The following is a 23483-nucleotide window of genomic DNA, read 5'->3' on the forward strand; positions in this document are numbered from 1 at the left end:
CAAAAAATAGGCGTTTGTTTTAAGTAAATAATTCTTTAAAATTGATGAAAAAAATTCTAGTTTGCAGACATTTTTCCCAATTTAACAGTGAAAAGTTTTCAACATTAAGGAATTTGCACATGTTGCAAGCCATTGTGCATCCAAACACTGCGAAAATAAAAAAAAATTACCAATTCCTTTTGGTTGTTGTAAGTCAATAACTTCTTAACATTGATAAAAACAAAGTTCTGGTTCCACTGGCAGACCATTACACCTATAACAACATGTTTTTGCCTTGTTTTAAGTGAAATAATCTGCAACTGGCACTAGTATTTTCTATCAATATTTAGATGTTAATCACTTCAAAAAGCTATTTTTTGCTGAAAACCAATTTGTAAAATAATATACTTGAAAAAAGACAAAACTAAGATATTTGCCCTTTAAATTAGACCAAAATACTTGAAAAAATTCTTGTTTTTGCAGTGAATCTGAATATATTTCAGGATATTTTGTATTCTTTTAAACTCAGAACTGCAAAAACATAAAATCTTTCCAAATTTGTTTCACGTCAGTAATTCCTTACTGTTGATTAAAAATAAAATACTAGTTCCACTGGAAGATTATTTCACTTATAGTGAGATATTGTCCATGCTATAAGTGAAAAAATCTGCCAGTAGAACTAGTTATTCTTATCAATATCTAAGAATTATTGACCTAAAACTCCGATGTCTTGCTGAAAAGTTAGTTCTTTTTTAAGTGCACTAAGAAACTACAGCAGAAATACTTGGTAGGATTTTGAGTTTTTGCAGTGCTTTCACAATATTCTCTTAGATTTAAAAGCTGTCATTTTGTGTGATAGAAGGGGAAAAAATGCCATATTTAAATGCAATCAGTCTCCACCCTGCAGCCCTGAACCCACCAAGGGACACTCAAACTGGTGACGCATGCAGCTCGCTTCGCTTTCTGTGCATTAACGTACAACAAAAGTGCTCTTATAGAGGGGCAGGTTTGTGTGGAATCCCCTTTCTCATATTTCCCACAGACTCCAACACACGCAGAATCACTTGGAAGCACAACTAGGGCAGGGAACACTATGAAATTCCTAATTTTTCCAAAGCGGCAGCATGTCATGGCGTGGAAAGGAGCCGCACGTGGGGCTCAGCACACATACGGAGCGTCTGCTGCGCGTTAATGTGCCCTCTGTGTGCTGCCGCTGCCAAACGCTGATGACAGGGGCGCCAGAGAGTGCGCGCGCCGTCGTTTCGGGCTGTGCTCGCTCCGGTCCGCCAGGCGAAGTTCAGACAGATTAAAGCCGTCGCCGGGGCGCTCCAGGCTGCGACGCGGATTAAGTACACATTGTGGAAAACGAGCGTGCGCACACTCGGCCTGCGGCGGTCGGTCCGGGGTGTCGGTGTGGTCTGAGGCCAGTCATTACGCCCCGCAGGGAGAGCCAGGGTAACCGAAGCAGCCTGGCAGTGCCAGCGATTTACATAAGAGCTCCGAGCCGCTTCATAAAAGCTTTTTATGGGGAAACCCCATCCACTGCGGGGTCAGCGGTCAGGGCACAGCTCTGCATTTGCGGCCGATTGTTGTGTAGCAAGACACAAGGCTTGGCTCAACACCCAATTACAAAACAATACAATTTAAATCTGATTGTTTGAGCCTGAAAACATCTGGAAACTGCGCAGAGCTGCAGCAAAACGGAAAGCAATCAGAGGAGGTGAAGTTCAGACGACATGGTGCTTCGGATCACTAAATTTGAGTTTTAAATTCCCCTTTATACATTTATGAATCGCTGCTTTATTTTAACAGGTTAGAGGAAAAGTTTGTGAAAATCTGTTTGTTTTATTCCTTGAATTCATTTCGTTTAATCAGGAAGTTGTTTCTTCAAACATTAGTTGGCGCTTTGAGTTCTTAGATATTAAGCTTTCTGTAACTGTCGACTCTGTGTTAAATACTATAGTTTAATAGATATTTTCCACAAATTTAATCATTTACAGTTTTACTATGTTTTGTAAATGTTCTTTAACTGTTATTGTTAATACTATTTTATTAATACTGTGTATTTTATCTGTTTAAATTTACAACTGCTAACTGCTTTTCGCTGCTCATTTTGAGTTATTGTAGTTTGTTTTTCGGGTTGATTAATGAATTTTATTTAATGTAGATGCTGCTAAACTCATATTAAGCTCCAACTTTATTTCCTATTTTCTTACAATAAATATAGTAAACCTGAATATGTATGTATTTGATCATATTTTATGCTACTATAAAGTAAAATATAATAATTTCCGATAAATTATGTTTACATCTAACAATAGAACAATAAAAGTGATTATTAATTACTTCTTTTCTAGGTAACTGTGACTGCATCACACAACTCTTTAAAAACAAATCCGTTCCAAAGCTAGCTGCTGTTTGGACTCACGATAGGTTGGCAAATGTAGAAAAGAGAGAAAAAAAAAACATATATCATTAGCATTGTAGAGGCTACAGTGGTTAGCATGAGTAGGCCGGTCACTAGTCATGCCTACGTCCTCTGCTGTTGATTAGCACTGTTAGCCTGGTGTTAGCATTAGAGGCTAGTGGCTAGCATTACTGGGCTGGTCACTCACTTTATTAGTCACACATTTTCTCTTTAAGAGGAACTTTATCAACTAAAACGAGTAACATAAAGTATCTCTTGGCAACATTAGTTGTGTTGATATTTTGATGTATAATTTTCTGTAATCCAACGTGACCAGTCAAAATTGATTACTTGTGCTCCAGACTAGCAAAAACGGCTTTATTTTTCTAAACAAACCTAAGTTGTTAGGAGTTGTTATAAGATCATATATTTCCAGGCAGTATAATTAGAATTGGTGCTTGGTTTGGCTCATGTATTGTGTTTTGAGATGAGTAAACACTGCATTTCTGTCTCTCTTGTGACGTGTTTGGATGTTTTCAAGTCTCTTTTCCACCACCTACAGAAAACTTTCCTTGGGGAATAATAATGTATGTGTTATCTTCAAGCAAAAACGTGTTGGCATAACATTTACAATGTTTTCTATTAGGCTACATATGGTTACAAAATGGCCTTATAGTTCTTCCCAAGACTGTCTTTGCAAATTTAATATGTGCTATTACTTCTTTAAATGGACTTTTTTAGTGTTTTCAATAAAATTTAAAAACTACATTTACCGACATTAGTGAAACTTTGGTAATTGTCTTCTGTGAATCATAAAAGTTCAGCAATAGAAATGTTCCTTTTCTTGAAATCTCTTCATTTTGCAGACTTAATACTTAATACTATTCAAAGTCTGCAGAATTTCTGGCAGAAAAAACACCCGGTTTAGAGAGAAGAAAAGGGACGACTTTTCAGCAGGGCCTGTTTTTGTCGTTTGCTTCCTTGTGGTTTGAAGGCAGAACACCATTCCTCAAGTAAGAATCTGTGGCATCTTTCATATAAATAAGTTTCTGCTTAGCGATCACTGACTGACATTACACAGAACCGGTTCAGTCCCAACTCTAGATTTCCATTTGCTGCTTTAGTCTCATGCTGCCGACTAGCACATTTTTTAGAAAACAGAAAATAGCATATTTTCAACTAGCCGCCAGCTACTGGAAGGAGAAACTGCTGATTTCTTACAGAAACTGCCACTTACTCTCAACAGATTCTTACTTCTCTAGCTCATTAAATTTATATATATTTGAGTAATAAACAGGAATTTGACCCTGTACAGCAAAAACACAAGTATTTTTGTTTTCTGCAAAATATAGGAGCTTTTTTTTCAGTAAATAATTCCTTAATATTTACTTAAAATATACTAGTTCCACTGGCAGATTAGTCCACTTATAACAAGACATTTCTCCTATATTATAAACAAAATAATCTGCCAAGTTTCTATCAGAATTAAGGAGTTATTTACTTAAATCAAACCCTTATATATCGCTGAAAAGTTACTTTTAAGTTAGCTTGTCCTATTTTAAACGTAGCAGGATATTTGTGCTAGAAACTAGACCAAAACTTTTGGTAAGGTTTTGTGTGTGAACAGGACTTGCATGACTGTTGATTGCTCTATAAAACCAAAAACCGAGTTTTTTGCGACAGACATTGAAAATTAGTTTGGTCTATAAATGTGCGATATTTGTTAATAGCAAAAACTTGTTTCTATAAAAATACGTACGGATTTAAGAGCTTGAGAAATGAAGCTTCTTAAGCTGCTTATGATCTTCTAAAGTAACCTAACTTTATAACTTTGTCCTGAGAAAACAAAGTATCTTCAGTCAGAGACTTCTTTAGAGTCGCTGTAATACAGACCGCTACGATAACTCTGAAGAATCTGAATTAATTTGTTACAACATTTAAATTTATCTTTGAGACCAATAAAGTGTTTTTGAATTTGAATTTTAGCAGATGTGTAAGCAGCCATTTTTTAACTAACATAAACTGTAATATTTAATTTCTAACCAACATGTTTTGAAACAGGGTTGCTGATTATATAGATCTGGCGACAAATTGTGATATTTTTTCTATGCCTGTCTTATCCTGCAGGGAAAATAAAGTATTTCTGATTAGCCAAACAATTTAAGCATCGACTTTATAAGCCACATGCCTAACAGTGGACTTTCAAAAGCGGTGCACCACCCAGAGCTGCACGGACACATCTGAACGTCATTCTGGGCAGAAAATATGTGCAGCGCTCAGAGTTTTGGAGGCGGGCAGCAGCTTACATCAGTCTGCAGCCGTGATTAGCAGAACAAGAAAAACAGTAATGATTTAGTAAGCTATTTTGACATCTTGTTTCTGGTCACAGTGTCATTAGAGGGCCATAAATGTGTGTTCCCCCCAGAAACTCCTCCTGCAGAAACAGGAAAATGCCACAACGTCGCCTGGCATGAAGCCACGTCGGTTAGTTCCTCTGGATTTATGGAAGCTGAGGAAAACTACAACCTTTTCAAAGTGGGATTTTAAACCACTTTGACTGCCTGTTGGCACAAGACCTGAACAGTTTTGATGGAAGTTGATGGGAATGGAGAGGTGCAGTTTGACCACATTTTTTCACCTGGAGAAACAAAGAAAAAAACGAATCAGAAACCACATTATGTGCAAAGCATTGGATACTGTCATCAACTCGCGTCAGGCAGACGAGACGTGACATTTTTCCGTCTCAGATGTGCCTGTTTGTGAGGTCGCGATGCCACCGACAGCTGATCTCCTCAAACTTTCCCAGCGCTGAAACCGAACCCGACTGAAAGCAGCCGTGCAGTCCGCTTCGCTGCAGTAATGTGGTAATCATCAGCCCCGTTTTTCTGGTCTTGACCCAAACGTACAAGGGCCAGGTTTATTTCGCTGGTGCCGTGCGACATTACCCTCCCTCTTTTTCCTCCTTTCACTCAAAGAATCATTTCTGATTCTTTCAGTCGCTCCTGCCTCTCCTTTCGTCAGTCTCTCCCTCTCATTTATTCCTTGTGGTAACTGTCAGCGCTCAGGGAGTTGCGGTACAGAGGATCTATAGCAGCTCTGTTGACTTTGGCCCCGAGCAGACAGAAAGCTGAGCCTTTAATTTGAGTGGTTTCAATATCTGTCCCCTTAATAAAACAAATATCTTTGTTTGGAGAGAAAGAAATAACCCTCCCAATTATCATGGAGTGAGGAACTACTGGATGCGAGTCCTTAAACTGACTGGGCTTCGAGAGTCAGAATAAGAAAATGCAACGTGCAAATCAGCGATCGGGTTTCAAACCGCACAGATCGGAACGCGTTGCTCACCGAAACCCGGGTTTAAAACTTTCCTGTGAATTCCTTCCACACCAGGCCAGTGACATCCACCAGCCTCAGTTAGAAAATACTTTACTGTGCAATTCTGACAAGAAAGAATGAAGAAATCCTCAGTTTGATGCCAGTGAGAGCAGATCTGGAGATATGGCACAGGATTAGGCCTGAAACGATTAATCAGATTGGTCAAGATTAACACGATTAATCGGGATTAATCAGGTTGTTCAAGAGGAATCAGATAAAATCAGATTAACTGAGTTAATTGAGTTAATCGGATTGTTAATGATTAAGCTGATTAACTGTGACTCATCCGATTGATCAAGATTAATCTCATCAATCCGATTAATCGTTATTAATCAGATTGTTCGTGAGTCGTCTTTTTTTCTTTTTTATAATTGTCGGCTATTTTGTAATTAATCAATCATTAACTGGAGTATACAGATTCAAAAACTGCCATTTGCTGCAAAAAATGTTTCCAGAGATGTAATAAAGTCAAAACTGTACAAAATATCTATAACTTCAGCATTTCAGACGCAAACTTTTTTTATGTAAATATGTTTTAGCCCAAAGACCTCAAGTGACAAATCAAATTCACTGAATAAATGGATTTAATCAATAGTAAGTTTATCTTTTTATTTTAAAAAGGACCGATTGATTCCTTTGTTTGCATCTTATTATGTATTTCTAATATTGTATGAAAAACTGGTTACATTTTTTTTGTCCGATGAATTCTCAGAATAATTAATTACTAAAATAATCGTTAGTTGTAGCTGTAAACAAGATACAGAGTTGTGATAAAACAGTGTGTTCGCTTCCTTTGAAGAAGCGCTTCACATTTTCCATTGTTTCAACCACAAACCTCAAGAATTTATGTCACAAACACAATTTAGCACATATTTGTGAAACAGAAGGACAATGGAAGACGGTTTTCAAAAATGTTTCACTGAGAAACATCAAAAACCAGCGGCGTCTAATTTAGCCCGCTTTACTTTGATGCTACAAAAAGAATAAAAACATATTTAGGACAATATGTGAATCAGCTGAATGGGTGTAGATACTTTTGTAAAGGGAACAGAACAAGACATGAAATGAATGAATGAATGAATGAATGAATGAATGAATGAATGAATGAATGAATGAATGAATGAATGAATGAATGAATGAATGTGTTCAAGGATGAGTCTGTTACCTACATGCAGGCTGGAACTAGAGGTCGAGAGGTTAATGATAGCTGAACTGGCTCCATCTGCAAACTGCAGGAAATCATGCAAAAGCACAGAAAACACACAAGAAACACAAACTGTCAGGTTAGATGGTTAGAGCAACACACAACCTTCAGAGCCTTTAACAACAGCGCTACATAACAACACTGAGAACAGGTTTCCGAGGCAACAAGCCAGAATTGGAACAACAGAAATGTTTTTAAGCTTCAGGTTGTTTGGAAGTTGATAAAAGTGAATCTGGATCAGTTGAATCTGCTTTTATGTTTCTTTGAACAGATTGTTAAGGATAGGTCTGTGGCCCATACAAAACATGTTCGTTACATTGGTTGTTTTTTTGTTTTTTTTGCACAAAATCATTTGTAGATAACTAGATTTTAGGCTGATCAGTTCTGTTTCAGGTCATCCTGACACATTAAATGTAAGTAATCTCAAAGTTCACACTCACACACAAAAATGGCTGCAATTATCTGAGACGGAAAAATGTCACGTCTTCGCAATTATACAACTGTACATCTTTGAACAGCAGAAGTGGAGCCTCCTGCACAATCAACAACAATGCAGCAGGTAGTTTCTGGATGGTAAGTCCACAACAAACAATTGTCTTTTCCAGCAGCCATTGTACATTGATTTAAATAGCCATTTGCTGTCTGAGCTCTTTCACATCTAAGCAACTTTCAGAATCAACAAGAATGTATCAAACCTGTAGAAAACTAAGCTTCTTCAAATATTTACCACTCAGGCTTTGGATTTCAACAGATTTCTAATTAACACTAAACTTTTTAATGAAACACGACCAAAACAAAAGTATTAGATTCTGTTTAAATTTGTTTTGTTTCTTATGTTTTACTGAATTTTGTGTGTTAGGCACTTTTATTGCTTTTAATTTTTATTTCTGACCATACAAAATAGGTTACCTGTTAGATAAAAGTATATAGTTCACTTTGGTGTGAGAATGGAGTGGGGGTTTTTTCTGCTTTTTGTAGTTTTCACTTGTTAAAGTGATACTTTCTGGAGAATCTGAATGAATAGAAGACGCACTGCGTATCCGATCACTCTGTAGTGACTGGTGATGAACTAACAAAATACCAGGTATAAAAATGGTAAATGTTGTAAATTCTTATGTTTACAGATAAAAACAATCTTGCTTATTGTTGAGGTTCTGACCAGCTGCTAGACTTAACAGCTGTTTCCAAATTACAGATTTCTAAATCCTCAAACATGAGGAACATTCAGCAGGAACCGCAGATTTATCGTCTGGTTTGGTTGCTCTCATTGTGTCCGCTCCGCTGTTTTGATGTCAAGGCGCTTTAATTGGACGAGGTCGTTAATGTCAGGGAGTGTACACTGATTTCGACACCCTGCTTAGACTCCGTGAACCCTCAGAATGATTTATGCTTCTTAGCTCACGTTGCGCATTTCTGGACCTCCCATGTTGGCACACATTAAAACCTGCTACTCCCACTCCAACGCAATGAGACAAAAGTAATTGAAGAGGATGGAAAATGTGAGGTTTTGAGGCGTGAAAGAGGTCAGTGTTGAAACGCTCCCCGCAATCCTGAAAGCTATTTCAGCATGAAGGCAAAAATTTAACGCCCAGGAAATGAAGCTGAGTTCATGCAAAGTGTCCTGATGTGACGGCGAAACATGTGAAGCAGGATTGGACAGAAAACCAGAGAGGTGAAGAAGAGACTGATAAGACTGCAACATGCAACAGAAATGATAATAAAGATAATAAGATATTGAAAATGTAAATGTGCACCTAGGAAAAAAACACACAAAACATTTTATGCAGCAATAAGACAAAGAAATAAGAGATTAGGAATGAAATATGGATTGGGGAATAGGACTGATAATCGTCTGAAGGAGGTTTGGGGAGTCGGAAGAGTCCAGAAAGGATGGATGTAAAAATGAGTGCAGTATACAAAGAAAAATTTAGAAAAAAGCAGATATGAAGGAAAGAGGGATAAAAGAGTACAGGAAAAAAAATGTAAAAAAATAGTGACGCAAGGTGCAAATCACACCAATCCAGTTTAATGCGATTCAAGTGAAATTTAGCTCATTTGACTAGAAAGTCCGGTTCGTTTGGTGAGATGTGAATGTGCAATCAAACTCTGAAGCAAACTTTGGTCCGTCTAAAATATTTGATCTCGGTTTGGTTAAAGTGAACTCTGGTGCAGTTTGAATGCAGATGAGAAGAACAAGCAAACCAGAAGCCACTTCAAAGGCAGGAAGTGGACAAAATTGCAGGGGATTCTGGGTAAATACAACTAAAACAAATGTGCAAGTCTAGTGCTAGCCGGAGAAATGGCTTGTGGTCTTTTACCGAATACAAAAGAGAAACTCTACAACTGTTGAAATCTGACGAGACGCCATATCTGTTTATATTTTGTGAAGAAGGAAGTTGTGCTCATGTCTTCCTCAGAGGATTTCGGTGCAGCGCCCCCACAGGCAATGAGGGGAACAGCTCTTTCAGTTAGTTTGGACAGTTTCAAACATGGCAAAGTTAAATCAAATAGCAGCAGCTGAAAATTTAACAAATGTCTACCAGACTAGCAGGTTAGAAGCAGTTTTGTCACTAAACTATTGAGACTTTGCTCATTTATGTTTCACTGCAAAAACACGTAATATTGCCAAGTACTTTTGTCTAGTTTCTAGTGCAAATATCCTAGAACTTGGATAAAGACAAAACAACTTGTTTTAGGTAAATAATTCCATAATATTTATTTTAAAAAGTACTGGTTCAACTGGCAAATTATTTCACTTATAACAAGGGAAGATGTTATGAATGAAGCAATCTGAAACTGGAATATTTAAAAATTATTTACTTGAAACAAGCTCTTATATTTTCCTGAAATGCTATTTGTAAGTTATTATTGTCTTAATTCAAGTGTACTAAGATAACTGAACTGGAAACTATACAAAAATATGTGGCAATATTCTGTTTTTGCAGTGTTAGCAGTAAAATACCAGGTTTGACATTTAATTTTTAACTGATGGAAGTGGAAAAATTGTGATGGAAACTGTAAAAAGGACAATTTTTTAAAAATGCATAACTGTCAGAGAAGTTATTAATTTTATTAATATTGTAAATTTGTTGTATTTGTTGAAGGAAAGTGCAGCTAAATGATGATAAAGCCTTTACAAAGGTGTAAAGGCTTTTTTAGTGATGATTTCAGCTTGTTAGCAGGTTGGTTTTACCTGGTCAGGAACAAGCGGCTCCTGATCATCAACGTCAACAAAGACTTCCCCAGAGGTCAATGTGGGCGTCTCGCCTTGATTCAGAAACACAAAGAGGAAATATTTTATCACATGATGTTCGTATTTTACCAGAAGGTAATTTTTCTCTTACGTCTCCATCCGTCCCCTTCCAGCTCCTCGTCTTCCTCTGGTCGCTCCTCCTCTTGTGTGCGTCGGTACTCCTCAAGTGACCGGATGGTGCACTGACCGACCACCGGCTTCCTCCCAAACTGACGGTTGTCAATGACTTTGATTACAATGGGCGGCATGTAGAGCTCCTCACGGGGAAGTCTCTGTTGACAAGGAACCAAGAAGAGACATTAAATGTCTGCATTATAATTAAAAAGGTCGCTTAGAAACAAAACACAATATCATCAGCATAAAGCTTTATTTTAGAATTTACAGCTGATTCTGTGCAGCCTGTGTTGAAATTGCATGCGTTACATAGCAAAAACACAAAATTTTAGGTTTACATTCTAGTATAAAATTCTTACCACAAAACTAACTTAAAACTTTTTAGCAAGACATAGAAGATTGTTTTAAGTCATTAATCCCTTAATATTGATAAAAAAGTGAAATACTGTGCCAATAAAATTTGTAGTTTTTCATCAATTTTAAGAAATTATTGACTTAAAACAAGACCAGATTCCTGCTTATAAGTCAGTTTTGTTTTATTTCAAGATATTTGTCCAGAATTTTGTCTAGAAATTAAACCAAAATACTTGGTAAAATTTTTGTGTTTTTACAGTGAAGGTGTCTGACCTGCAGAAGTAACTCCTATAAAAAGCCTCAGGGGCAACATTTTAAGTAAATACCTAAAAAATGAGTCAGTTAATGCAATTCTTTTGACCTTTTCTGGCTTTGAAGAGGCCTAAGTAGGTCTACTGATGCTAAAGAAACACATTAAATTGAAAGAGTTAGAGATGTGGTCTGACTCTTCAAAGAGTTGTATTTAAGAAAAATATGCATGTGGCATTTTGCTCTGCCCCTGTGGCATAAGAAAGCACTTATGCAGTCAACTTTAAACCCTAATATTGTTAACAGTCAATGCTTGGACTGAGTTCTGGGGCTGAATTTAAGGGAGAAAAATGTGTGCATGTTTCCACTGTCCGGTTCAGGCTGTCATACGCCGGTGGTCAAACGCAGGGCCTTAATCTTGTTAACATTAAACAGCGTGAGCTGCGTCTGAGGCTGAGGGGGAAAAAATATGTGATAATTTCCATACCCAAGTTTAAGCTGTCATAATAAAACACAGAGGGGATCAACTTTAGACTTTAATGTTGTTAAACTCTTAAGAACATTTTGGAACAAAGTATCTGAGTGAGGAGAAAGAAGGGATTAAATCTGGAGCCCAGGTTTGAGTTTTGTTGATTTTGTACAAAATTATTGAAGCACATTTGCTACTTTTGATTCAATGTCTTATTATTTCTTCATTTCTGCCAAGATTTTTAATTTGATATCTTTCCATAATGTAGAAAATCTATTTTAAAAAAAATAAAGCTACATCTGAATATGTGCCTGCATGGTGCGCTATGTGATAACAAAATTTACAGGAAATATCAGATTATTTTTCTATTTTGAGAACTCTGAATCCTCATTTCACTCAAAGAAACAGAACTAAGAAAGTTGGACTTTAGATTATTAAAAATTTCATTTCTATATGTTTAATCATTTATTAACACTTTCCAACTGATATAATTGTCACTAAATTCATGCATAAATATTTTTTTACAATTTCTCTCAGTACATCTGAGGCACTTTGACAAAAACATACTTATACTCCTGGCATTTCAAAGATTAAAATAACATTTAAGTTTGATTCAAGTTTGACTTGAACACCGATCGAAACATGGAAAGTGATTTTATATTGGAAAATGTAAAAAAAGAAATGTTTATAAATCATTAAAAACTTAAACCCAAAAAATTATTTGGCATTTGTACATTTAGACTCTCAACCCTAACCTGAAATTTTCTTTAAAATCTGGAAGTGAAGTGTTTGTTTACCTACATTAAACACATCAGACACAACAACTATAACAGAAGATTCGGTATTTATTATATTTTGTGCACAGTAATCATGATTCATGTTGACGTTTTCTGGCTAAAAACAAAGTGAATCAGTCTAGAAATTCACTGTAACCTAATTCCATAAATTATAAATGTGTGTATTCAAAGTTTCTGCTGTTGTCTCTTTTTGTTAGCATTAATATTAAACCCCTTTAAGGCCCAAGTTTAAAATCTCCGTCTGCATTTTTATTTCGGTTTATTTTAATTGTACTAAATTCTTTAAATTTCCTGTGAGTAAATGTATAATTACACCAATTTCTCCATAACAAATGCAACTTTCACTATCTAGGCGTTTTTCAACTTAGCGTCTATTAAAATAGTGTATCGTCAGATCAAAACGAAGAATAACACACACTTCCTGCAACGGCGGGAGTAAAATTATTGTCAAAAACCCGACGTCAGCTGGAAAGTCCGACTTCATCCCTTTCAGGAACCTTTTACATTTTTCAGATGGTGCAAAGTGTCGCGGCATCATGGCACCACAAAGTCGGCCTGTACAAATGCGTTGTCATGGAAAGGTTCAGCTGATCAAAGTTAATGTTAATTAAAATAAATATTAATGTAAATATTCAACATCAACTGAGATCTCAACTGACTTCAAACTTTGAATCCAGAGTAAAACCAGACCTGCTTCGACTAAGATTTATTTTTATTTAATTTTATTCGTTCTTCACTTTTTTGGTTTTTTGTTTATGGAGAAACAAGAACAAGTTCTGGACTATTTTTCTTTCGATTCTTTGCTTCTTTTGTTCATCGGTCAAATCAGTGAAGATGAAACCTTTTTTTTTTCTTTTTTTTACAAAAAAAAATTCATAATTTGAGACTCAAGTCTGTTTTATCACAAGAATTCAGAGTTTATTTTTCATCTGCATCCAGTTTCAAATCATCTGGCAAGTATCTGCACTTCCAGAAGAATCTGCGCCCTGAATTTATGTTGTATATTAATCTAGTGTACATGTTGGTGGCCACTGGAACGTCCTCCACTCTACATCTGCAGAAGCCTCATGAAGTTAAAACAGAGCTGGAAACATCTCAGACTGCCGCTTTTACTTTTCTACTAAAACATCTGAACTTTCCATGGAAAAAGGGAGGGAAGCCTCGGGTCCTTCCCTCTGGTGCCATTATTGTGGCTTAGCTGATGAAGATAAATGACTGAAGCGAACCACATCACAGCAGAGGTCTCATTAACCATGAAAGCAGTGGGTCTGGGTTCTGATTACACTCTCTGTTTGTGTATGGTTAGGTCTGTCCCCGTGCTCTCACCACATCAAGGATGAGCGTGTTGACGGCAAAGTTTGGCTTCTTCTTCATGCTGCGGATGACGCAGCTCTGCACCATGCTGCCGCCGCACTCCACCTGCAGGCTGGGAGACGTAACGCTGGACAGCTGGAAGCTCTTTAGGTTTCGAACGCCCCACGCTAAGATCTGACGCAGCGAGACAGGAGGAGAAGAAAGTGGTAATAATTTTACACAGACAATTATCTACATAATCCAACACTATTAGGTAATTCAAGAAGTAGTGGAGATTTTAGGACCTAGACTGCAAAAACAACAAATCTTGTTTCTAGTGCAAATATATTATTACTCTTGTAAAAAGACAAAAGTTACTTAAAAGTAACTTACCAGCAAGATATGGGGAATTGTTTTAACTAAATAATTCCTTAATATTGATGAAAATATACTATTTCTATTGGCAGATTATTTCACTTATAACACGGGGAGATTGTCTTGTTAAAATAGTCTAAATAAAAACTGTCTTGTTGTCAAGAACTAGTATTTTGATTACTTGACTAACTGTAACCTTAACACTAAATAGCAGTTAGCTTGACTGTCAGTAGCTGTTAGCCTGACTCTAAGAGGCAGTTAGCTTAAGTTAGATAAAATGTAGCCTTGACACTATTTAAGTGTTAGCTTAACTAAGACTAGCTCAGTTAAGCTAACTGACTAACTCAGTTAGCTTGACCCAGCTGGTTTTGACTGAGGGGATTTTTTTCTGTAAACTTGATGCTGATCTCTTTAACAATTTTTCTCTGTTTTTGTATCAACAGACGGCTGTCGACCTCAGTTAAGATATTGACTGCTAAACATTATTCCACATGGCCTCACATAATATATCACCTCTAAATTGATTTATTTTTGCTATTACTCCAACAACAACAATACAAATAAGTATCTAAGTGTCTATAACTAAAAATATTAGCTTTGTGTGGATAATGAAAAGATTATGCTAATTGATTTGTGTTTATCACTGTTGTACCTCGATGGCCGTTCTTTGCAGAACGGGTTTGATCCCCTGGGGAACCATGAAGACATTGGGTTCTCTCTGGGGGGGCGGATAGGGAAGGTCCGACTCGTCCGGCTGCCATCAGGAACAGAGAACAGCAGTGGGTCAGAGACAGAACCCTGAGGTACATCACACAGCAGATCATGCTGCTTTCCATGATGCAAATACTGCTGGGATTTTTCATTACTAACAGGAAATGACAAAGTTTAGTTGAAGCATGACAAACATTAGGTTACAACAGTAATGGTAGACATTTTAATATTAAAAAAATGAATTTCTTTTCAAATAAAGCTCACAAAATATCCAATAAAATGGTTTGTGGAAGGCTAAAGGCAACCTGTAATATGTGTTAATTTTGGGTAAATTTAAAAATATGCAACATAAGCACATTTTCAGAAAAATTATTTGTAAAAATTCACACATTTTTTTCCTGAATGAATAGTAAAACAACCGCTTTAGGCTTCCATTTGCCACAGTGTATATATATGGAACAGCAAAAATAATTAGTAAAAGAAAAAAAAGTTATCAGAGTACAAAGAGCAAGCTAGCATGACTGCAGCTGGGTTATCTGCAGATTTAAAGACAAAACACAATGATGGGTTTGATGCTTCATGCATGCATTTTAAATTGTACCCATTGCTCCAGGTTTTCCAACAGGAATCCTGAAAACATCAACTGAGGGACCAAAATGAAGAAAAAAAAAAGAAAGAATAATACATAAAGAAACAAATTTAATACACAAATAAGTCAAGATGATTGTTTCTTCTTTTATTATAATGTCAAGATGAGATGGTTAAATCAAGAGGGAGTTAAACTCATTTTTTCATTGATAAGTAATTTGTTTTTCTATTCTTGACTACAGGGTTGCTGCTGTACAACACTTTTTAAGACCCTTTTAAGACCATTAACAATAAACACTGGTCAATTTTTATTTTAGCCATGAAAGATGCAAAAAAGCTCGTTAGCGGTAGCCGCAAATGTCACAATAATTATGTGACTCAGAAGTTTGCCTGACAGAAATGTCTCACAAAAAAACAACATATACTAACAAGACTAAACAGTCCACATTTTTTACTGAACTTAAGACATTTTAAGGCCCTGGAATATTCTCTTCTTTTATTTTATGTCGCTTGAGCAAATTGATTGATTTTACCTCGTCCAGTACGTGGGTTGAACTGACAGCATCACCCTGTGTTTAAGAAAAAGTTGGATTGAAATGTAGAAACTTGTAAAAGAAAAATGGCAAATATTTAACTAAAGTGAACTAAATTTATGGTAGTTTTGTTTTAAGGACTGTGAGGTTATAGATAAACTGACCTCTAGTCCTGGAAGGTGGTGAACTGCTGGCTGTGGAAACAAAATGAGAGGATAATTAGAAAAATGCAACTGGGAAAAGTTTGGTTTTAGTCCACAATTACGCCAAAGTTTCTGTAAGCTTCAGTTGTTGTTCACATATAAACTCAATGAATGCTGGTCTCCAATGTTGCAATTTTAAAGATTTTGTTGTAATTACATATAATCTCAATTCGGGATTATATGCATGTAGCAGTTTAATAAACTGGGTCAGAGAATAAAGCCTTGTGGAACCTCGGATCAAAAGTTATCATTTCTGTTCTATACAAATTAACTACAATAATTATTTATAAATATGAATATTATTTTAACCTTAGTAAAGATGAGTAAAAAGCCTTAAAAAATCTCACATTGAAATAGTTGCTGAAGTTTTTTACCTGCCGTATCGTCTTCCTGACTTTGTAGGACAGCAAAAAATCTTTAAAAACACTCAACTTACATGTCTCAGTTTTTTATTATTTTATATTTTTAACTGTGAAATATCAACACAGTTTGCCTCATTGAATGAAATATTGTGTAAAATTAAATTTTTTGGTGCACTAAATAATTTTGTAATTGGCCCAAAGGACGATTAATAGCCAGTAATGGAAATCCTGATAAATAAACAAATAAATGTACTCAAATTATATGGTCCCAGTGGGATCGTGATGATCTGAAAAAGGATTAATTTATTTCAATTATAATAAAAACTTCTAGTACATAAAGGGGTTTTAATGTCACTTTTAGAGCCTGTTTGTTTAAATGTAAATTCATAAATCTGGTTTGAATTTCTCACATTGAATTATTTCATTCCTTTCTAAATGTGAAGAAAACTGTTTGATCACATTTAAAAAAAGAAACAGCCAGCAACAGACAGAGGTTTCACAAAGCTGCTTTTGATGCACAATGTACATATATGTTTAAATATAACACCCCTAATTTTCCATTTCTGGTAAATCTAACATTTTGGTAAGATTAGACGTACATTGTGTAAAACCGAGAGAGTAAAAGAAAAGTGGTGAAGGTGGCGATGGGAAAACCTTTGACCTTTTCTCTACGTGTGAGCTCGAAGGCGGCCAGCAGCTCGCCGGCGCCCGAACTCCCTCTGCGAATCGGGAACCAGGCGAGTCGAGGCGATGGAGCGAGAGACGGCTGGCACACGCAGCGACCCATGAACTCATCCGCTCCCTGATCGATTACAAAACAGACGTTCAGAGCTCACCAATACAACAACGCTCAGACAAACAGAGGCACCAGATGCTCACGTATGAGTCCTCGTCAAAAAGCTCCACCACGATGTTGGGGGGATTGGCCGCCGTCGCATCGGGGTCTCCGAAAATCTCCACCTCGTAAAAGATGAGCGTCTGATCCCAGGTGGGGTTGAGGGTGTTGCGGATGGTCACGGTCCTCTGGGACTGATGGAGGAACGACACGATGGCATAGGGGTCTGGAGCGACAGAAACATTCGATTCACCAATTAGTTTATAATTTCAGATTACTTAATCTTATTCCTTAGAGAAACTCTTATTAGGCTATAATTGTGAAGTACTTTTGTTATTGTCTTTTGCTTTTCTTCAGTGTTTTTGTTGTTGTGTGGTTTTGTTTGTATTTTCTCTAATTCATGTAAAGCACTTTGAAATGACTTATTGCCGAAAATGTGCAACATAAATTAAACTATGTTACTTTACCTTACCTTGGTTGTGCAGGTAAGGTATGGAAGTGGAAGTACTTATTGCCTGGTGAACGCGTTTCAGATAAAGTTCTCACTAGCGTAGCAACATTTCTGGCGTTTGGGAATGTCGGGTTGAGGACAGGCCGCTGGGAACGCTGCTCCGAGTAGTTTGTTATTCCAGGTCACAATCATCCCCTCAGCGTTTAACACACACACATTGCTCCCAGTGTGTGTGTGTGTGGCGCATGCATAGAAGAAATCCACATGTACGTACAGTTACATGAACAGGGTAGTTTGTTGTTTTAGGCTGAGTAAAGAGTCTCTGTGGAGCCGTTAGCATCAGAGTAAACAGAAGCTAAGATGCATTTTCCCACCAGTCCTCAATTAACCCTGAGACACACACACGCAAACACACACCAACACAGGCACACACAGTGATCCGTTTAATTAGCGTCCGTTCCCATTAGCCCATATAAAAGCAAACAGCCCAGAGGGGTTATCTAAATTTTTGTTTGAGTAAAGGGGAAGTAAAGATGGAAGAAAGGTTCATAAACACAATGAAGACGGAAAAGAACTGCAAATACAGATGGAAAAAATAGATAAGGAGGAGAAAATGAGAGTTAAAGTGAAAGAAATGATTAGGAGACGCTGCGGTTTTCAGTATGGAAGACTAAACATGTTTCTAAAAGTGGAATAAATGTTTGGAAATAGAGAATTAATAAACATAAACACTGAAACAAGCGTTGAAGTCTAGATGTTAAAAATCTCTCCCTGGAGTCTCTCTTTCTCTCTCTCTCACTCTCTCATGCACGCACGCACGCACACACGCGCATAAAAACAGAGATAACAGTGTCCAAACTAAAACATGTCATGTTGAAAGTGCTTCACGGATCACAAAACGTTTGGTATTTTTATAAACAATAAACTAAACAGATCCTAAACTTTAAATTCTGGTTTGTTTTGTTTCTTTTCAGCAACAATAACAGGATTTTGCTCTCTCTGCCTTTATTTTTCAAAGTTTGCATTTGGTCCCCATTGCTAATAAATTTAATTAAATCAAAAGGAAAATCCTGCATGAATACTTTGTGTTGTACCTGAAAACTTAAATCCCAACATTGTTTTTAAGTTTATCTGCATCGAGCTGCCTTAACTTTCAAACCAAATTAATCTTGAATTGTGATCAAAAATCATTCCCAGGGCCACAAATGGCCCCAGAACCGCATTTTTGACCCCCCTGGCTTATAGTAAATCACAAAACTGCATTGTATTGTCTAATATTATATTGTTCTGCGGTACAGACTGCTACAGGAGATCTTTCCTCCCAATAGCCGTTACAATCTACAATAACTCCTTGAATTAATGTGAGTTAGAAAACATTTAGTTATAATTTAAGTTAATTATTGCTCCCATGTCTTTAAGTTTTCATTATTATTACAAGAATGTGATGACATTTAGAAGTCCTTCTGTATAATTTGAACTTTTAATGTTTCACATCAGCTTAGTAATTATGGTGCAGGATTATATTTACTCTCATGATTCTTCTTGCCTCAAAGCAAAGCAGTAAAAAGAAACAAAGACAAAAAGATTTAAAGGAAAAAAGGTCAGGAAATGATGGATGAAAATGAAGGGGAAGAGAAAAAAAGACAAGAAAACAAAAGATGAAAGGCGACCACATAAAATCGAAAGGAAAACCAGAAAAGCCTTAGCGTTTGATAGCAGATGGAGTCTTTAATCATCTTCAATCAAAATGTCATGTCACACCAGATGAAAACACAAGTGAAGCTCATCCATCAATTTTACTCACCCATTAACTGTTCATGAGTGTGAACGAGCTGAGTAAAGATAGCGATTTATCATTAGTTTGCTGACAGAATCCTGTTTGATGACCCCGTTTTTCAAGCAGCCTCCATCAATCATCTCTTTCTTTTGTTTATAAAAATTTTAGCATGTGTGTCTGTTCTGGCTTTCTTATTAACACACAGTAGCTGCAGTTTCCAAGACCTCTTTTTAAACCAAAGAAAAATATTTCTCTCTACTCTTCTTCTTCTAATTACAAGCAGAGCGGTTTCATAATTAAATCAACATTTTTTAACCAGCTTGTTTCCCAGGTTTTTTGGCTCCTGCCTCATTTTGACTTTTTACTACATTTAATCTCTTAGATTGTTTTATTTTTAATTATTAAAAAGGCCAGCTGGAATTACTCAGGTTATTTTTTTGTAAGTTAAAAACTCACATCTGGTAGAAGAGGCTCATAATCAACAACATGCTAACACTTTGCAAATACAGAAATATAAACCAAAATAAAAGGATTTTAACCAATAAAAATAATACTAAGTCATATATATTTGGCTTTTTTAAATTGTTGCAACTTTAATTTTTCTGATTTTCCTCATTTTTACCAGCTAAAACATAACATTAGCTAGCTTAGAGCTGGCTAGTTTTAGCTCGCTCTAAAGCTAGGTATTCTACGTATATTCTGTAAAAAAAAATTTTTTTTTTAAATAGTCCAAAGATTTTCTGTGGCTTTATGAGAAAAAAGTCCAAATGTTTGGAAAGTTTGTAAATTTAAATGATATGTTTTCATCAACTGTGAGCAAAGAATTGTTTTAACAGAAAAAAAAGCTGGAAAACAGCAGTTTGTGTTGAATTAATCTATATAACGTGTTTCACTTGGAGATTAAGATAAATATCTTAATGTATTGAATAGCTCTGTAAAATAATTTTTCATAAGTTTTTGTCTTAAAATGTTTTTATTTAATTTCTTAAAAGAACATTTGTATTTACATGTAGTCTAAAATGTTATTTTATTAAAATGCATTATCAGACAGGAGATCTGGTTCAATAAATACAGATAAATGTGGAAAAAGAAACAGCTCTGAAGGACTGAGTTGTGTTTTTATCATGAAGTCAGCTTAATGTCAACATTTCGTAAATAAGATTTTTCTCTAATTTTTATTTACAGCTAAATAACTATGTAATAAAAACAAAAAAAAATTCTGGTTGCGAACTACAACTTATCATTTGCCAATATCCAGCTGAATTTTGCTATTTTGACGATTCAAAAAATGTTTCAATTAACCAATTGGCCACCAGAGGGCGCCAGAATACCAGCACAAATTGAGATTCACTATACCTGAGAAACTGTCTTTGTCCATCGGGAGCAGGTCTCTGGCTTGATACATGTAGCAGCGCAGGTGGTAGCGGGTCCCGCCTGCAAGAAAAAGCAGCTTCAGCGCCAAAGAACGCCATGAAAATTAAGAAACAGAAACTAGAAAAAGAAGATAAGCATTAAAAAAAAAGCGTGGGTGTTGTCCTACGGTCAAAAAAGCATGAAATGGTTGGTCTGTTGACTCCAAAAGTGGTGGTGACTGACTTGTCGTCATGTTTGTCCTCTATGCTGCTCTGTGGAAGAAAAAGAAAGCATAAAGAAATGTAAAAACTACAGATTGTAAGACGTTAGCTTTCTGGCAGACCCTGGTCACTCAAAAAAGTAATCAAAAAATAAAAACTGTGCTTTAATTGTGGATAAATTTTGAATGTCCTCCAAATATTTATTATACTTTTAAAAACATAAGCCATGTGATTTAACTGTAGAGCCTAGATATTTTATTTCATCACCTTGGTGTGTGCAGAAAACTTCAAAAACAAGTTTCAGACAAGAATAAGACAGAATAAATCTCACTACTGCAAAAAAGCATAAGGTGTGGAGATTAAATAAAATACAATATTAAATCATTTTTCTTATTACATAAACTCTTATTTGGTCCATATACAACATCGGCTTACTAAAGTCAGAATTTATGAGGCAAAATTTGTGCTAAATGAATGTAATAATTGCTTAGTAGTGAATAAATGTGAGAAAGAAAATATTTTATTTTTAATGAGTTTAGCTGGAATCACTCCAGATTTGTTTTGTAAATTGAACTCATATCTGGTGGAAAAAGGCTTTATGATTGGTTCATTCATGCTAGCACTTAGCAATTACTGGCAGTTAAGCAACAGTAAAATGATTTTATCCTATTAAAATACAGCTAGATAATATTTTTGGCTTCCTTTTCAAATTGTTGCAAAGCTAAGGTTTTCTTAATTTTAAAATTTTACCCGCTATAACAATATTAGCTAACTTAGAGGTAGCTAATTCTAGCTCTGATTAGAATAACTAATAAAAGCTAAATTATAAGCTAGACTAATTAAAGTCAGAAATCTGAAGCAGCACTTATGCTAAATTAATTTAATAATTATTTGAAAGCGTACAAAAGTGAGGGGTAAATGTAAAATGCAACGTTTCTGTACACGTTATATAGCATTTTAGTGTGTTTTCAAAGGCGGTCCGGAAGCTAATGCTGCTCACCAGAGAACATTCCAGAGCAAAGATGGCGGCCGGTCCGGTCTTCTCCAATGGCTCCATGCGGCAGCGCCACCTGCGCCTCCTGAAGCTGTCCGTCTTCCTGGGCTTCAGGTGGAAGTTCCAGCCGAACAGCGAGGCGTACTCCCAGCCCTCCCTGTCTGAATCATCCGGTCGCTGCTGTGGGAGGTTAAAAAAAAAAACATACTCGGTTTTCCTCAACATTTTCTTCAACTTTGTTTTTCTCCGCTGAAAAAACGGGATAAAACAGAAATAAGGGCAAAGGTGACGCTTCTTCTGCATCGTATTTTTCATTATTTGTGCGACTACAGCACCATCTGGTGGTCTGATGAGAGAATTACAGCCAGAAAATCATGAACTGCAGCAGATGAGGAAAGTGAATAATTTTTGTTTATTTATACTTTAATTTAAATAAATTATTTTTTAACTTTTTACCTTTAATATGTTTTAGTACCTTTCTTTATTCAACATATTACATTTATTTAAATATTTTAAATGAAAAATATTTTTAGAAATGTGAACTAATATTATCAATAAATTTTGTTAATTTATTAACCATCTAATACTACAAATAACTGTAAGTTTATTCAGCATATTAAAAATGTTAAAAACAAGGTTATTATATCATTTATATGTTGAATTAACGTTGTAAATGTAATTTTTTTGCTGATTTTATTGTAGCCACAAAACACTGCAAATTAAAAATAAAGATTTAGTTAAATAAATACATATTATGCATTAACATTTTTTGCTACTTATCCATAAATGTAACTTTATTCAACATATTACAATGAGCTAAATAAATATATTAAAGAAAAATATAAAAAAACAAAGTTAAATAATGAATATAATAAAAACTTTTTGTTAATTATCAATTCATCAGATACCACTGAAGCACATTCGATACATAAGCAAAATCTTTCCAAGTAAATTTGGTTCAGTTAGAAGTAGAAATATTTCAATATTTCATAAGAAAAGACGAGTAACTAGTCTGCATGATATAGGAGCTTGTTTTAATTGAATACTCTCTTTATACTGATTTTAAAAAGGACTAAATCCACTTCCAAATTGAACGAAATTGAATTATCGAAATTTAATAAAGACTACAGCGTGCTGAAATCATGGAAAAACATCACATGACGTCATTCAGAGGTGATTAAATGGTTTATCTTTTTAATTTATAAACCAGTCACCTTCCTGAGAGCCTCCATCTTCTGCTGGTCTCTCCGCCTCATCCGGATCCATCGCCTCCTCCGGTTGGTGTGGTACATCTTCTCTGCAGGAACCCAAGACTTTGGCCGGCGGTCTGGAGGAATGGTGATCCCGTACTCCCAACCTGAAGTTAGAAACAAACCCATTATCAAAGCTAAATATTAGCTTTCATCTCTGCTTGTGGGTGGATGTTTTACTTTCTCAGCACCTTGATCATCAACGGCTCTGTTGAGATCTTCACTCCACTCCACCTCGTCCCACATCCACCCAGGAGGACACTCCACCTCGTCCTTCGGCACCGTTTTCTCCCCGTTCTGGAACAGAAACACAGATTTTTTTGGTCTCTGCTGGCA

General features: G+C 36.0%; 1 protein-coding gene across 11 annotated transcripts in view; it reads right to left on the reverse strand.

The window, feature by feature from the left end:
• Window positions 1–23483, reverse strand: part of dysf (dysferlin, limb girdle muscular dystrophy 2B (autosomal recessive)) — a 79660-nt gene that overhangs the window by 28691 nt on the left and 27486 nt on the right. For 6 of the 11 annotated variants that reach the window (XR_008608250.1, XM_055060813.1, XM_055060808.1 and 3 more), the window contains 15 exons: window positions 23339–23444; window positions 23112–23254; window positions 21904–22077; window positions 20870–20954; window positions 20686–20763; window positions 17146–17327; window positions 16928–17068; window positions 15866–15895; window positions 15702–15737; window positions 15182–15223; window positions 14522–14623; window positions 13528–13689; window positions 10310–10490; window positions 10159–10232; window positions 6931–6990 (listed from right to left, as the gene is read on the reverse strand). Coding sequence is in view for 10 of the 11 variants with exons in the window: in XM_055060813.1 (XP_054916788.1) it covers window positions 6931–6990; window positions 10159–10232; window positions 10310–10490; window positions 13528–13689; window positions 14522–14623; window positions 15182–15223; window positions 15702–15737; window positions 15866–15895; window positions 16928–17068; window positions 17146–17327; window positions 20686–20763; window positions 20870–20954; window positions 21904–22077; window positions 23112–23254; window positions 23339–23444 (1596 nt within the window). In the remaining variant the exon portion in view is untranslated. The remainder of the gene's footprint in view (window positions 1–6930; window positions 6991–10158; window positions 10233–10309; window positions 10491–13527; window positions 13690–14521; window positions 14624–15181; window positions 15224–15701; window positions 15738–15865; window positions 15896–16927; window positions 17069–17145; window positions 17328–20685; window positions 20764–20869; window positions 20955–21903; window positions 22078–23111; window positions 23255–23338; window positions 23445–23483) is intronic. The other 5 variants (XM_055060812.1, XM_055060811.1, XM_055060814.1 and 2 more) reach the window with 3 other exon arrangements.

The sequence above is a fragment of the Poeciliopsis prolifica genome, unplaced genomic scaffold (genome assembly GCF_027474105.1).
Source record: "Poeciliopsis prolifica strain line A6 unplaced genomic scaffold, Auburn_PproV2 SCAFFOLD062, whole genome shotgun sequence".
In the NCBI taxonomy this organism is placed as follows: Eukaryota; Metazoa; Chordata; class Actinopteri; order Cyprinodontiformes; family Poeciliidae; genus Poeciliopsis; species Poeciliopsis prolifica.